Source organism: Pelmatolapia mariae, linkage group LG20, assembly GCF_036321145.2.
Source record: "Pelmatolapia mariae isolate MD_Pm_ZW linkage group LG20, Pm_UMD_F_2, whole genome shotgun sequence".
NCBI lineage: Eukaryota > Metazoa > Chordata > Actinopteri > Cichliformes > Cichlidae > Pelmatolapia > Pelmatolapia mariae.
This window is the reverse complement of record NC_086244.1, coordinates 16413156-16428697: the sequence shown is the minus strand read 5'-3', so window position 1 is coordinate 16428697 and position 15542 is coordinate 16413156. Positions and strand designations below refer to the sequence as shown.

The 15542-nt window shown below is 37.8% G+C and overlaps 1 protein-coding gene and 1 pseudogene across 1 annotated transcript; one reads left to right on the top strand and one right to left on the bottom strand.

Moving 5' to 3' along the window:
* The first annotated feature begins 5216 nt into the window (after nt 1-5216).
* On the top strand, nt 5217-10266 carry LOC134619210 (protein asteroid homolog 1-like; annotated as a pseudogene).
* Nucleotides 10267-10920: 654 nt separating this feature from the next.
* Nucleotides 10921-14001, bottom strand: LOC134619209 (uncharacterized). Its single transcript, XM_063464981.1, has 7 exons — nt 13859-14001; nt 13372-13518; nt 12635-12795; nt 11865-12001; nt 11602-11695; nt 11072-11254; nt 10921-10935 (listed from the first exon to the last, which is right to left on the bottom strand). Exons 1-7 carry the CDS (start codon nt 13941-13943, stop codon nt 10921-10923), a joined length of 822 nt encoding a protein of 273 aa, XP_063321051.1. The 5' UTR covers nt 13944-14001.
* Nucleotides 14002-15542: the final 1541 nt, after the last annotated feature.

The following is a 15542-nucleotide window of genomic DNA, read 5'->3' as shown; positions in this document are numbered from 1 at the left end:
TACTATGGATTTAATTTGTTGATATTCTAAAAATCTTTTCTTGTTGATCCCATATTGTGTAACTAGTCTGTCAAATGAAATAAATTCTGTTCCTTCTAGTATATGTTCTAAATATTTGATTCCTTTACCACTCCAATCTGAAAAGTTTATCATATTATTGTTTTGTAATATGTCAGGGTTGTTCCAGATAGGTGTACGTTTGCATGGGATTAATGAAGACTCTGTCAACTTCAGAAACTCCCACCATGCTGTCAGAGAGGAGCTGATGTTGATGCTTTTGAAGCATTCATGTCGTTGGATGTTTGAGCTGATAAATGGTAGATCTGAAATCTCTAGATTATTGCAAAGTGCTTGTTCTACATCTAGCCAAGGTTCATCTAAGAGGGTATGTTTTTGCCATCCTGAGATAAACTGAAGCCTGTTGGCTAAGAAGTTGGCTAAGAAGTAGTGCTGAAAGTTAGGTAGTTCTAATCCTCCTTTATCCTTTATCCGTGGGGGCTTATTTTTCCAAAGGAATTTGGACATATATGAATCTAGAGATCTGAACCAATCTTGCGGCGGTTTAGTTGGGATCATTGAGAATAAATAATTTATTTTTGGTAATACCATCATTTTTATAGCGGCAACCCTTCCCATGAGTGATATGGGTAGACATTTCCACCTAGTCAGATCACCTTCTACTTTCTTTAAAAGTGGAATATGGTTTAATTTAGTTAGATCTGCAAGCCTGGGAGAAACATTAATACCTAAATATTTTATATTTCCCGATTGCAGTGGAGTAGAAGAGGAATTATGGAAGGAGCAATTAATCGGAAGGACTGTAGATTTTGACTAGTTAATTGAGTAATCTGATATTCTTGCAAAAGATTTTATCAGTTCAATCACCCCAGAGATATTGGTTTGTGAATTTTGGAGAAAGAGTAACACATCATCCGCATAAAGGCTGATTTTATGTTCCACGTTCTTGCATTTTATGCCCTTAATTACTGAATTCTGTCTAATTGCTGCTGCTAGTGGTTCGATAAATATTGCAAACAGTGAAGGGGAGAGTGGGCATCCCTGCCTGGTGCCCCTCAGGAGACAGAAGCTGGAGGATGTCTGGTCATTTGTTCTGACAGAAGCTGTTGGGGAATTATATAATATTTTTAACCAGTTGATGAAAGAAGATCCAAAACCAAATTTGTGTAAAGTTGCAAATAGAAATTTCCAGTTAACCCTGTCAAACGCTTTTTCTGCATCTAAAGAAAATATTGTAGTTTCAAGGTTTTTACTGTATGAGTAGTCTATCAAATTAAGTAATCTACGTGTATTAGTTGATGAGTGCCTACCTTTTATGAAACCAGTTTGGTCAGGATGAATTAAGAGGGGGGTTATTTTCTCTAGTCTCTTTGAGAGAGCTTTGCAGATTATTTTGAGGTCTACATTTATAAGGGATATTGGACGATAGCTTGAGGGATATACAGGGTCTTTGCCTGGTTTTAGCAGGAGATTAATGTTTGCAGAATTCATATTTGATGGGAGTCTGCCCTTTTCTTTGATTTCCAACAACGTTCTGTAAAAAACCGGTGCTAGAATCGTCCAGAATTCTTTGTAGAATTCTGCAGGAAAGCCGTCTGGACCTGGAGCCTTATTATTGGGCATACTTATCAGCGCTTCCTGGAGTTCACCTGATGTCAGTGGCGAATCCAGTGCCATTGCTTGAGTGTCTAATAATTTTGGGAGAGTTATGTTGTCTAAAAACCGATCAATTTCCTTTTTAGATGGGTTTATTTGTGGTGAATACAACGTTTTATAGAAATCCCTGAAAATGTTGTTTATTTGTTTCAGTTCATATATTGTGTTCCCAGATGAATCTTGAACAGCCCATATAGTTGTTTTTTCTTTATTTATTTTTAGCTGGTTTGCTAGAAATTGACCGGATTTATTACTATGTTCATAATTTTGTAAGCGTAGTCTTTGTACTAAGAATTTTGTTTTTTTATCAATTATCTCATTTAATTCTAGTCTTGTTTTGCGTATTTTGTTCAATGTTTCCTGATCTTGGTGGGACGCGTAGGCTTCTTCTAGTGATTTGATGTTTTTTTCTAATTCCTGAATATTTTTGTTTTCTTTTTTCTTTTTATGTGATGAGAAAGAAATGATTTTACCTCTCATCACAGCTTTCCCTGCTTCCCATAAAACAGAAGCTGATGTTCCGGGAGTGTCATTAAAGTCTAAATATGAAGTCCACTCTTTTTTAAAATATTTAATAAAGTCTTCATCTTTAAGCAGTGATGTATTAAATCTCCAGTTTTTACTTGGCGTAGTATTATTCTTGTGCATTAGTGTTAAAGATACAGGAGCATGATCGCTGACAGCTATAGGGTGAATCTCAGTGTCTGAAATGTCCCTCAGCAGTGAGCTGCTGACCAAAAAATAATCCAGACGAGAGTAGGAGTGATGAACATGTGAGAAAAAAGTATATTCCTTACTGGTGGGGTGAAGGGAGCGCCATGCATCACAAAGACCAAAGTCGCTCATATACTGTTTGATTATATTTGTGGACTGCCAATTACGCTGAGTTCCTGCTGTATTGAGCCTATCCATTTCTTCATTTAGTCCAAGGTTGAGGTCGCCTCCAAGAACAAGTGTGCCATCTAAGTGTTCAGAGAGTGCACTGAAAAAACTGTGAAAGAATGAGGGATCATCAACATTTGGACCATATACACTTACAATACATAGCTTTTTATCAAGTATCGATAGTTTAATGATTAAGAATCTACCCTCTGGATCTATAACTGTATCGAGTACTGTGAAATTAATATTTTTATGTATTAAAATTGCTACTCCCCTTTGTCTAGAATTATAACAAGCTGAGAACACATTAGGAAACTCAGGTGTTTTAAGTTCATTCGAACCTCTAAGAGGTCTGTGGGTCTCTTGTAAAAGGACAACATCTGCCTGTAGTTTTTTGAGTTGGTTAAATATTTTTAACCTCTTTTCTCTGGAGCCAGCTCCATTTACATTCCATGTAACGAATCTTAGTGCACCCATAGATGTCTGTGTATAACTAGGGGTGTGCGCTGTGTGTGTTGCTTAGGCAGGTGGAGAGAGTACATCACTTGTTCATAAATAAAGAGAGGGAGAGAGAGAAAAAATGTGTGGCGAGATGCTCCCTGAGTCTGACTATGTGTGTGCATATTTACTAATATGAGTACGCTTGGCTTAAGTGTGTGTATCCTATACGAAGATCAAATTTATTGACTGAACATCCCAAATGATGAATGTCCTACAAACTGATCAGTGTTCTGTTAGCTGTAATTAAACAGTGTAAAATAAACTTTAGGACCAAACATCACAAAAATGATGTGAATGTACCCGCATTAATGTGACAATGCAATGCACAGTAACTTCACAGCTGGGCTTCATCTGGTGGTTCTACTAAGTTACAGTTTGACATGTGTTAAAAACTCCTTCAGCAGAGACTCTCACACTGAAAACAGACTTTAAATGTATGAAAGAAAGCAGTGAAAATGTGGAGCTTCCAGCTGATTTTAAACTGTATTTATTTTAAACCAGGTGTTCCAGCTGGTCTGTCATGTATAGACATGAGGTTTTCAGATCTTTCAGGTTGAAGCTGTTCTATGGAGTACAGAGTCACCTGGATTCCTGACCTAACTGTTTATTTGTTTATTTTTGTTTTGTTTTTTTTATATTTTAAATCATCTTGCAAAACAAGCTAACTATACTCATTTAATTATACCAACTGTATACAGTCTGGTATAAAGACAATACATGTCTTTATACTATATATAAAGGTGAAGACTGCAATAAGTGTGGGCTCTTGGGGGATTCCCATGATGCATTGAATATTTCTTCTTCAGTCACCTTCCTCACTCAACATGTGTTAACAGACCTCTCTGCACTGAATCATACTTGTTATTAATCTCTGGCTCTCTTCCACAGCATGTCTTTTCTCCTTTCTTCCTTTTTTCACCCCTACCGGTTGCCACAAATGGCCGCCCCTTCCTGAGTCTGGTTCTCCTGGAGGTTTCTTCCTGTTAAAAGGGAGTTTTTCCTTCCCACTGTTGCCAAAGATTTAAGCCCTATGGGAGTGTCACCAGGAGGGTCATGGACCCCGTATTGATCCTCTACCTTATCACACGAGCTAAGGTCTGAAAACAGGTGTAGCTCACAATCAGCCAAGGTTTCGGGTGAACTCAGGGTGGGGCTAGGTTTCACAATATCATGTGATTTCCTGAGGTCAAATGGCCCAGGATGTGAATGGGCTTTAAGGCTTCTGGGAGAGATCTCAAAACTGGATTAAAGATGGCAGACAGTTGGTGTCGGAAGCCACCGCCTCTGTTAAAAGATGGTCATTCACAGTGTACATAGATGGCTTCTTCCAAACTCCCAAACACAAACTTAACAACACAGTGTGTGCTGTGGAGTGCAGCAAGGAGTGCTCAGACCTCTACATTGGAGAGACCAAACAGCCACTTCACAAACGCATGGCACAGCATAGAAGAGCCACCTCGACGGGACAAGACTCGGCTGTTCATCTGCATCTAAAGGATAACGGTCACTCCTTTGAGGATGCCAGTGTTCACATTTTGGACAGAGAAGACAGATGGTTTAAAAGAAGAGCGAAAGAAGCCATCTATGTCCACTGTCTGACCCCCTTTGAACAGAGGGGGTGGCTTACGTCCAGATACTTTTCTTTCCATGCTTCTGTGACAACAGATCTTAGTGTTCTCCCACTTGGCGAATCTCACTTTAACCCCCGTGTTGGGCTCTCCTCAGCTTTTTTCTAGGTAGGTGGTGCGATTGCCCCTGGGGTGGTCCTCCTTGGGCCCTTCTAAATACAAGCATGTTCACGCACAGAGGTGTACAAACAGGTTTGCACACGGGTGTTCACAGACACACATCTTCCTTGGCTGCTGCCTCTAAACATATTGTGCATTGTTGATCTTGTGTGCTGCTCAGTAGCATTCAACATTTATTATGTACTGTTACTTATGCTTATTTAGGTTGTTGCTGTGGTTTTAACCACACAATAAAATAGAAATAAAACCAACAGAGTAACAGAGGTATGTTAGATGCATCAGAGCAGGTGTGACAGCTTCTGTCAGTGTGGGTGTGTACCTGTATGTTATTTTAATAGGTATATAAATATCTACAGAGACAGAGGCAAAACCACGATAACCACGGCTCACCTTCATGCTCTTCAAGGAATCATGGGGATTTCAAAGTTACAGAGAATGATAGATGATTTGTGTCTCTGTGAAGAGGTTAAAGTAGAAAAAACGAGTCTCATCATTGATGGTGCAGCACTTTACTATTTTTTGTATTATAATTCTTATCCAAAGCTGGACCAGCGCTGTGGAGGAGATTATCCTGGATTTCAAGACGATGTCTGTAAGTTCTTTAAAGCTTTGCAGGACTGTGAAGTCACTCCATACGTCATCTTGGATGGAGCTTCAGGATCAGAGAAGCAGAAAATTCTTCATTCGCGTCTAAAGCGTAGACTAAAAAATGCAAAGACAATAGCAGAGACTGGATCTGACGGCGTACAAAAAACATGTAACGTCTTACCACCTCTGGTCAAAGATGTCTTCATAGAAATCTTGAAGGAGAAAGGCATAGAGTTTAAACAGTGTTTAGGAGAGGCAGACCCTGAAGTTGTTTCTGATGCAAATCAGAAACAATGTTCTGTGCTGTCTATTGACGCAGATTTCTGCATCTATGATGTGCACAAAGGTTTCCTTCATGTCAAAGACTTTGAGTGGAAAAGAAAGAAGGATGACAAAATTCCTGCTAAGCTCTACACACGTTCAAAGTTTTGTGAGCATTTCAAATTGGACCCTGCTCTCATGCCAGTCTTTGCTTCAATAGCAGGAAATGATTATTCAAGATTAGGTAAGGAAATATTTACAAATGACTCTTATACACTTTTAATGACTCACAGATTCTCCGACTGCACAATATGCTTAACTTTTTAAGTAAAGTGAATCTGGACGGCTTGAATGACTCACAGAAGAGAGAACGTGCTTTGAGTGAAGCTTTAAGTCATGTTGGTAAAGAAGAGGATGAAACTTTCAAACTCTCCATTCAAAAATATGTTCAACCAGAAAAACCAAGTTCTACGTTGCCATCATGGGTGCGTAATAAAGTTGAGCGTGGAGAACTCACCACTTTTGTCATAAGTGTTGTGGATCAGAAGACTATGATGCTGCCTGCTCTTGTGGAGGACTTTTCACAGCGCAGTAGTTACACAGCAGCTTACTGCATCAGACAGTACTTCTATGGAATGTTAATTGGAGATAAGATGTGCACTGAATATGACAGGGATGGAGAAGAAATCAAAGACAAGCGAGTCCCATCAATACTTCTCAGCAGTGATGAACTGAAACAACTGGAACTACAGCATCTGCATGAGGTACTGAGGTTAATCAATAAATATGTGTTTAATTACTCTGACAGGTCATAAACGTGTCTCTGTGGTACATGTGAGCATCTTGTCTGTGTGGTACCTCTCTGTTCAGGCTCCTGAGGGTTTGCGTCACAGGGTGTTTGAAGAAGCTCTGCAGGTTCAGACTTCAGACTTAGAAAACATCCCCGACCAGCTGAAGCTGCCAGTCTGTGTGACTGTTTTCTGGTTCAAGAGGCTACAACACCACCCAAAACCTGAAACTGTCCACTGCCTCCACGCCCTCCTGCTGGGGTTTGTGTATCACTATGACGGTCCAGGTAAGTCTCTGAGCTCACTGAGCAACATGGCTGATATTTTACTAGCAAATACATGGCAAATATGTGTAAATCAGTATTTTCACTCATTACTTTATTAGTAACACTTGTGATACCCCTGCTATTGTTTTCACTCCTAATTACTGTTGTTGTTTATTTTGTTCTCTTTGTGTCTGTCATTGAAGTGGACTAATTATTAGGAACATTTAAATGTGATTCAGCCCAAAAAGCATCAAAAATAATATAAAAGTGTGAAATAAGATGAGGTGCATGTTTCAGTTTAAGTGAGACACAGTTTAAGTTTCAGTTTAATCATAATTATGATTAAGGAACTGACCTCACAGCCCTTTGTTCCTTCAGTGGGCTGGTTTCAGTCATTATGCAAATGTACTGTTTATAAGATTGGGGAAACCTGCAGTCAGCTGAGACTGAAGAAGTCACTTGGATGATTGACGAAATGTTTCTCCCACAAAACGCTACGTCCAGATGAACAGATTCAACATTTGGAGCAATGTGCCCTCTAATTTTTCATGTGTCTGAGTGAACACACAAACTCCCTGAGCGAACCCTTGGACCACTGTGAGCGACATCAGACGTGTGCACTGTGGTCACGCCAGCATCGAATCCATCCAAGTTACATGGTTTATTAAAATAATAAAATTACAGCATTTACATTTATGTTAGACTACTTTTAATTAACTGCTTTAGCCCACTTATAAATGAAAATTTAAAAAATCTTGTTCATGACCTGTGTAGTATGTTAACACTATTGGAAGTAAAAATAACTTGAACTCCGATTTTGAAAACACAACTTTCTTTTTTTCTTTTTTTTATAAAGCTCTGACTTGTATTATGAGTCTGTGGTCTGGGAGAGAGTCCTGTAACTCTCTATCTGAAAAATACAGTATATAATGACCAATGTTGGGCAATTAATTATATAGTTACTTCTTCAAAAACGTTACTGAGTTTTGCAAACAACAAAGTTTTTTGCAGCTATTTTTTTAATGCAGCCAAGGCGTTTTTAAATAAACATATCATTATCATCATCATCATCATCATCGTTTATTTATATAGCACTTTAAAAACACACAAGGCTGACCAAAGTGCTGAACAATAGAAACATAATAGATACCATAAGAATAATAAATACGATAAAATAATAAACATAGCTAAATCAATAAAATATAAGTAAATACAAGTCAGTCAACCACTGAGTCAAAAGCTAGTGAATAAAAATGCGTTTCAAACTATTTCAAACTATTTACAGAACAATCAGCTGTTCTGCATCAAATCTGATGCCACACAAATTATTTGTGCCACTCCAAAAAATAATTTCTGTCCACTATGAGATAAAGGAGAACAACAGCCTGATACCTGCAGGCCTGACAGCAGGAGATGTATCACCCCTGTAACACATGTAACATTCAGCAGTCGCCTCATTGTTCTGACACACACAACAAAACTATTGACTACACTACACACTAACTACACAAGATTTGTGCTAAACGTCGCAAATCTCTCACATCTCAAAACACCGCTGTCACTCCTAAAACTTCCCCCCGTTTCTTAACAACTAGATGCCACATTGCCATATCATTTTTTGATTGGTCGACATGGTACTTTTTTCGACCAATAGGAAAGGGTCGGGGGGGGGGGGTGTTTTTGCTCACAGGCGGAGAGTGCTTTCCTTATAAAACGCCGTTTTTACCGTTTCTTCCCGCAGTAAATATAAACAACGACAGTATTCAGGAAGAAAACCAAACATTGTATATATTTTTATCATAACTCTGGTTTTACGTGGCCTATCAACACAATTTAAAAACTGGTATAAAGTCCACACGTTTCCCTTTTTCAATTGTTCCATCTGACCTGCTCACCTCTCCAATGGTTGTACACGTTGTCATTAACGTGGCTTCACTCCACATCAGCCACACCGCTTTGCCAGCTAAAACACCGGTGTCGGCACATAAGGACGCTGTCATAGCCTGTCAACGACGTTGATTGGCTGCGTATATACGAATGTGAATCGCATCATTGGCTGGACTATGGGATAAGGTGGCATCGTTCTAATCCCATACGGGAGCAGCCGGTCACTTACTGACTAACACTGCAAAACAGAAGTGTTAAAGTTTTAATTTTAATTTCAATTCAGGTTAGATTTTTTTTTTGTGCGCAACACAGATTTTCTTTGCGCAGAGACCGTGCCAGCAGTGCGCAATTGCGCACGTGCGCAGCTTAGAGGGAACATTGATTTGGAGATTTACTTTCCTGGATGATTGAGAATGCATCAAGACATATAAGGCAAAACACAGAGCCTGTATCTTTGAAATGGGAAAATCAAGAGATATCAACCAAAACACCAGGAAAAGAATTGTGGCTCAATTTTGAATACAATTTTTGCCATTTACAATTAAGAAATACAGATAGTTTCTCTCTTTACTCTTAAATTTAACAAATATGTTTTTTATATTTATCAACCTAAAAAATTAAACATTTAGTCTGATTTGATGTTTCAATTAGAAAAGTGTTTGTGTTTTTATCTGAAGAGTATGTAAATATCTGGTTTACACTGTGCATTTGATGATGTTGGTGTTTGGCTTAATTGTCAGTACAAAGAGGCAGAGAGAAGAACAGAGAGAGGAGATGGAGAATGAGGACAGAACAGAGATGGAACAAGAGCCAGGTGAGACACACATGTTAGTCAAATGGTTGTTTACCAAAAGTATCACCGTATCATACACAGCAAAATTGTAAGTGTAAATTTAACTCTCTTAGTGTTAATTTTAACACTATCCCGGTGTTTATATAATCCTCACCGGTCCAGTGTTAAAATTACTCTTTCAATAGTGTTAATATTTTAACTCTTTTGTAGTGTTAATTGTCTAACACTCACAGTGTTATTTTGTTACACTTTATAGTGTAACAAAATAACTTTTGTAGTGTTAATTGTCTAACACTCACAGTGTTATTTTGTTACACTTTATAGTGTAACAAAATAACTTTTGTAGTGTTAATTGTCTAACACTCACAGTGTTATTTTGTTACACTTTTAAGTGTAAAACAAAACACTGTGAGTGTTAACGTGGTTAAACAAAATAACACTGTGAGTGTTTTTTTTGTTACACTTAAAAGTGTAACAAAATAACACTGAGTGTTTTATATATATCATTTCAACAGAAAAATAAATGTAATTAATCTCTACCAAGCTTGAATGTGCTTGATTTAAAGGCTCAAGAAAAAAGATGCATAAACAAATTAAACAATAAACATTTTATTCCAAAGGAAGTGTTCCAAGCACCAATACAAACTGGCCACCAATTTGCTGCCTTAATACAACTACAAATAAAATAAAGGAACAACATATAAACAGTCAACACCAGTATGTGCATGTTGCAGGTCAAAGGGTTTGTAAATGATAAGATTGTCTGCTTTTATAACATCCTTTTCATCAGTCTCAAACACTCTGTAGGCATGAAAATGCTCATTGAAGTTATCAACCAGAAGTTTGTCCACAAGGAAGAACGTAGTACTGTCAGCTAAGAGGATCGTTGTTATTCTACCAAATACAGGCATTTCATTTTCAACATTAATGCAAATGATTAGTCCTTTTCTGTACTCTGTTCCAGAAAATTTGATCCAGCTAGAAGAAAATAAGTCTCTCGGTGCAGCGTGCAGTGCTCTTGCAAACATCTGTGTATTGTCCTCACGGTCCAAATTAAATGATTTTAAGGGTCCATATTCGATGTGGTTTAAAGGTGACAAATGAAGGAGGAGCAGCAGAGAAGCCATATCACTGTCCCAGTCTTTAGGCAGGGAAAGACAAGGAAAAAACAAGACATATGGACTATTACAATTCAAAAATAAAAAAGCTTTAGCTGGCTGGAATACAAACCAAGAGAGAGAGTAGCCTTACTGGTTTCATCATTTGTTGCAAGTTTCTCAGCAGCTTTCAGAAGTTGGTGCACCTCAGCTGATCGAGTCAGATGTCGGGCCTCATCAATAATCTTGGGTTTAAACGCTATTTCCCACTTCTCAAGGAGCTTAGATGCGGTTTCAGCCCCAAACAACAGTTGGAAGTCTTGGTTTAGCTATTAATCATAAATACATAAAAATACTTTAAGTAAAATGCCATTGTAAATTGCCAACATTTGGCCCGATAAGAAAAAACAGCAGTAAAAATAAAAACACCACTCACTAGTCCCTTGATGTCTAAAAATCGTGGGAAGGTTTTGAGGACATCTGTCGTTCTCTGTGGATCATGCACGAGGTTCTGCCGATGTTGAAAGGTCATCTTCATCTTTTCAAAGATGACTGTCTCATCATTACAGTGAAGAAGAAACGATACAGCCTCCCTGCAGGCATCTCCATCAAGCTGTTGAGGCACTGTCACTGTTGATCTTCTGCGGTTTGGTCCTTGCGCTTGAGGAGATGTGGCTACCTTCTCTGGCCTCCGATCTCTACTCCTGGACATGGTTTTGAGGCGCCATGCTAAATATCCTGTGCCTTTTTCTCCATCATAGAAGTGCTCCTGTCAATGTATTTTCAAAAATGTGGAAAAATAAGTAAATCACTAAGTGATCTTAGAATTGCAGTTGTAATTTTATAACCTAAAAAATTACATTTTTATCTATAGGGTTGTAGTTTGATAGATAGATGTTTTCAACAATTGTTATGCATTTTATGATAAATTCCTACTGTCAGCAAAGATTTTAATAATCAATTACATTTTTAGATAAGCAACTAAGAAAAAAATGTACTAAAAGTTTTTGTTTTTCAATTTTTTAACTGATGAATTATATGTCAAACAAACATTGAAAAGTTACAGTCTATAAAGCTAAATTCTCTTCAGGTATGAAGTTTGTTTTTTTTACTTACATAGCCTTTTGGAGAAAAAGGATCCTTCAGCGAAGGAAAAAGTGTAATGATTCCCAAGGCATACTTCTCTTTCTGCTTACGTGAAGGAATCCTCCTTTACAGCAAAGAAAACAAATACAAACAGAAAAATCAAAATAAACCCTGCCACTTTAATAATAATGTGGTTTCCTAAACATAATTCAGTGTTACACGTCTTGAAAACAAAGCAGTCCTAGATCACCTCTTTTGATCTGAATTAGTTTTGTTTCTTCAAAACCACTTACCCATGCATCTCAGTCATGTGACTAGCTAGTATGTTAACAAGCTGCCTGCGCGTGCGATGCTGCAGTGATTTCTCAGACTTGTACTCCTCCAAGACATCCTCACCTCCAGGTTTTATGCGCAATGCATTTTCTACCATCTTCAACAAAAGAATTGTCAATTACCACATGTATGTTATTAAATAAATCTAACCCACCATTACAGATTCATACAAAAAACTAACATTAATAGGGTACAGAGCAACCCCACTCCCACACACCGAAATCCCATCAGCAATGCATTAAGTTATCTTCCATCCAATTCATTCGCTTCCACTTATCCTTTCCAGGGTTGCGGCTGGAGCCTATCCCAGCTGTCATAGGGTGAGAGGCGGGGTACACCCTGGACAGGTCGCCAGTCTGTCACAGGGCTAACACACAGGGACAGACATCCATTCGCACTCACATTCACTCCCACGGGCAATTTGGATTTTTCAATTAACCTAACCGGGTACACCGGCTTCCTCACCACAGGGAGGAAGCCGGTGTACCCGGAGAGAACCTACGCAAACACGGGGAGAACATGCAAACTCCACACAGAAAGACCCGGCCTGATGGTGGAATTGAACTCAGGACCTTCTTGCTGTGCGGCAGCAGTGCTAACCACCGTGCCACCGTGCTTATCTTACCTTGCAAAAATTTTATAAGTTTAAATGAAACCATATTTATATTGTGACAAGCTAAACTTACAATAATAATTAGCTAATTACATTTTTAAAATGCATCTAAAGTACCTCTTTTGCAGCCTCTGACTCTGAAACTTCTGTGGTAGGCTTGTTCTTGGCCCCAGTGCTCAGTCTACTTCCAGTAACGGGGATCCCCAAATCTCTGTGAAGATCACTGTCACTTGAGGACAGAGACATGGTATCCGTGAGGGACGATGATGTTGAATGAGCTATAGAAAAAAAAAAACAAGCTTAAAAACATGAAAAAGAAAGACAAAACTAATGGATGACTGACCTAGAAGAGGGGTGCAACTCTGGGGTATCATACTACCATATAACATAACTACATACAACTTAAAATAATCAGAATGACAATATGGCAGAGTCATTTAAGTTCTTTATTTTTATTTATATTCCAAATTCAACTAAAAAGAAAATAGCTTTTTTGCAGGAAGGGGGATGGAGTGTATAAATGAGTGTGATAAGGGTATAAGTGTTTCTGAGTGCATGTGTACCATAGCTTTTATTCATGTATTTTGGATCAATTAACATGTGTAAAGTTTTTTCATCAGTTTTAATTATGTAAAGCAATTTGTTTTTATGCTTTCATGAAAAGAGTGTGCTTAATATGTAAAATACAATAATGTATCAATTGTAGTTTGAAATGTTTGCTAATTGTATGCTCAGTTTTGTCTTAATACATTTTAATATCCAAATTGCCACAGCCAAATAGTGTAAAAAAATGTGCAGCTGCAAATCCCTGAACACTCGTTAAAACAAGACTTAACAATGAAATGAAACCTTACCATCTCCTGCTGCACTGTCACATACAGTCAGGCATATGTCAGGATTGGCCTCTATAAGTTCAAGAAAGATGTCTTCCTCCACCGCTGTGTCAGTCTCATCAAAAATGTGCAGTTCAGTAACATCAGGAAGTCCAAACTTGTTTTTCACTAAAGGAAGATGATAACATGTGACGTAAACATATCTGAAACAGAATTGAATTCGAATGGAACAAAGGCTGTATCTCCAAAGCTAATGTGAAATTCCACATTGCTTTTATTTAAAAGCAGTTTAGCAATGTGACATTTCAGTCACTAACTTGTGTGTTTGCAAAACCAATTTGAGTAATTTATGTGTGCTAACTCAACACTGTTAGTCCCACAAGCAGTCAATCTGGCCAGTTCACACTGTGCATTTTTCGGCTATCTCCAAGGTCTGCTTCATGCCAAAATATCAAAAATATTTTTTCTTGTCCTGCTTGTTATAAAGATTTACAAGATTGCAACCCACCTTCACTGATGAACTCCAAGTATGTGAAACCTGGCTGTAACCGTATGTACTTCTTGGAACTTTGGTACTTGACTTTCAGCAACATGATGACATCTTAGAAGAAATCCAAAAAGAGGAAAAGTAGGTGTTAGGGCTTGACGTGTGTAAAATGTATGTAAATATTGCAAAAATAATAAAAAGTCATATCAGATAACTCAACCAAGCCTATTAAAATATACATCTTCAAAGGAATGGTTAAATTCTTTGGTGAGCGCACAGGAGAAGGCAGATTAATGTAGCGTTATGTTAATTAGCTCCCAAAGCAATAAACGGGTTCCGCGTTGGGTTCGTAGCCAGTAACTAGCTTTACTGTCAGCAAACACAGTGTACAGTCGAGTCTTAACAGCTTACTTACCGCTGGGCTCATCAACCACTCTTTTTGGCTGCAGTGGTTATTATTATATTTACATGCTTTCATTTAGCGTTTCTCGAGGGTAGCAACTCCTAAGTTTCTCCCTCCCACACAGAACGGGAGGGGGAGTCCCACACGTTCTCCCTGCAGCACCGACTACACTGCCTACAAGGGCCTGTAGCACTCTGCACATATTGCCTTCACATTAAATCATTTATGAATAATGAAAAAAATCACTTCAAGGGCTAAATCGCATTTTGTTTCTTCACCTAAATATACAGGCTGCATGTAGGAGTGACGTGGATTGCAAGTGGCCCCGCCTGACCTAAGGCTTTGGCAAGTTTGATTCGAAATTAAATAAAGGGCGTTTAATAAACACTGAGATATATATTAACAAGTTGTAGTTGTTATATTCTCCCAACAGCCAGAATATGCTAAATGAATATTAGGAAAGTAAGTGGTACTTTGGTGGAGTTCTAGCTAGCAGTAGACCAGCTTAATAAAAAAAACAGTTAAAATTCAAATATGACACTTAAAGATCATGCATTTTGATAGAAATGCTATTTTCTTACTAGTTATCGTGTTACTTGTACTAATATCAATCTAAAACTTAATATTTAACCGAATAAAACTTACCGCAGCAGCAAGAAAAGATGGCGACCGAAGAAGATTCTGAAATGCACTGCTCCACAGGAAATGAGGGTGTGGTCTAATTTAAAACTCATAGTGTTAAAATGCAGTAACAACTAAAATCCACACTAACACTTTTCAGGAATCCACTCCCGATGTGGTATTTTAACTCGATTAAGTGTTGATCAGACTCCGAACTCTGTTGAATTCAACTAACACTGAAAAATCAACACTGGCATTTTTGCTGTGTAGGTACTCATGTATCTCGTCTAGTGTTTCTTTTTACGTTTGTTATTTTTCAAATTCTATATTTATGAAGTTATGCAGGGTTGTTTGCACAACAAGGCTAAATAATTATATAAACTTTTCTGAATCTAAATAGTGTACTTTGGTAGAATTAAGATAAGATAAGATGACCTTTATTAGTCCCACACGTGGGAAATTTGTTTTGTCACAGCAGGAAGTGGACAGTGCAAAAGTTATGAAGCAAAAATTAGAATAAAATAAAATAAGAATAAATACAGTATACAACTGTACAGAATAGAATAAAATAAAATACTATATACAGTAGAATAAAATAGAATAAAATATGCAATAAGATAAAAATAGAATACAAGTGCTATATACAACTCAGTAAAAATACAACGATGCCAAAAAAGATTA

Coding starts and splice junctions, on each gene's coding strand:
- LOC134619209 (XM_063464981.1), bottom strand. CDS start 13,943: ATGTTGCTGAAAGTCAAGTACCAAAGTTCCAAGAAGTACATACGGTTA. Junction 12,796..13,371: donor TGACAGTGCAGCAGGAGATG/GTAAGGTTTCAT, acceptor TTTTTTCTATAG/CTCATTCAACATCATCGTCC. Junction 11,696..11,864: donor CACATGACTGAGATGCATGG/GTAAGTGGTTTT, acceptor TTTGCTGTAAAG/GAGGATTCCTTCACGTAAGC.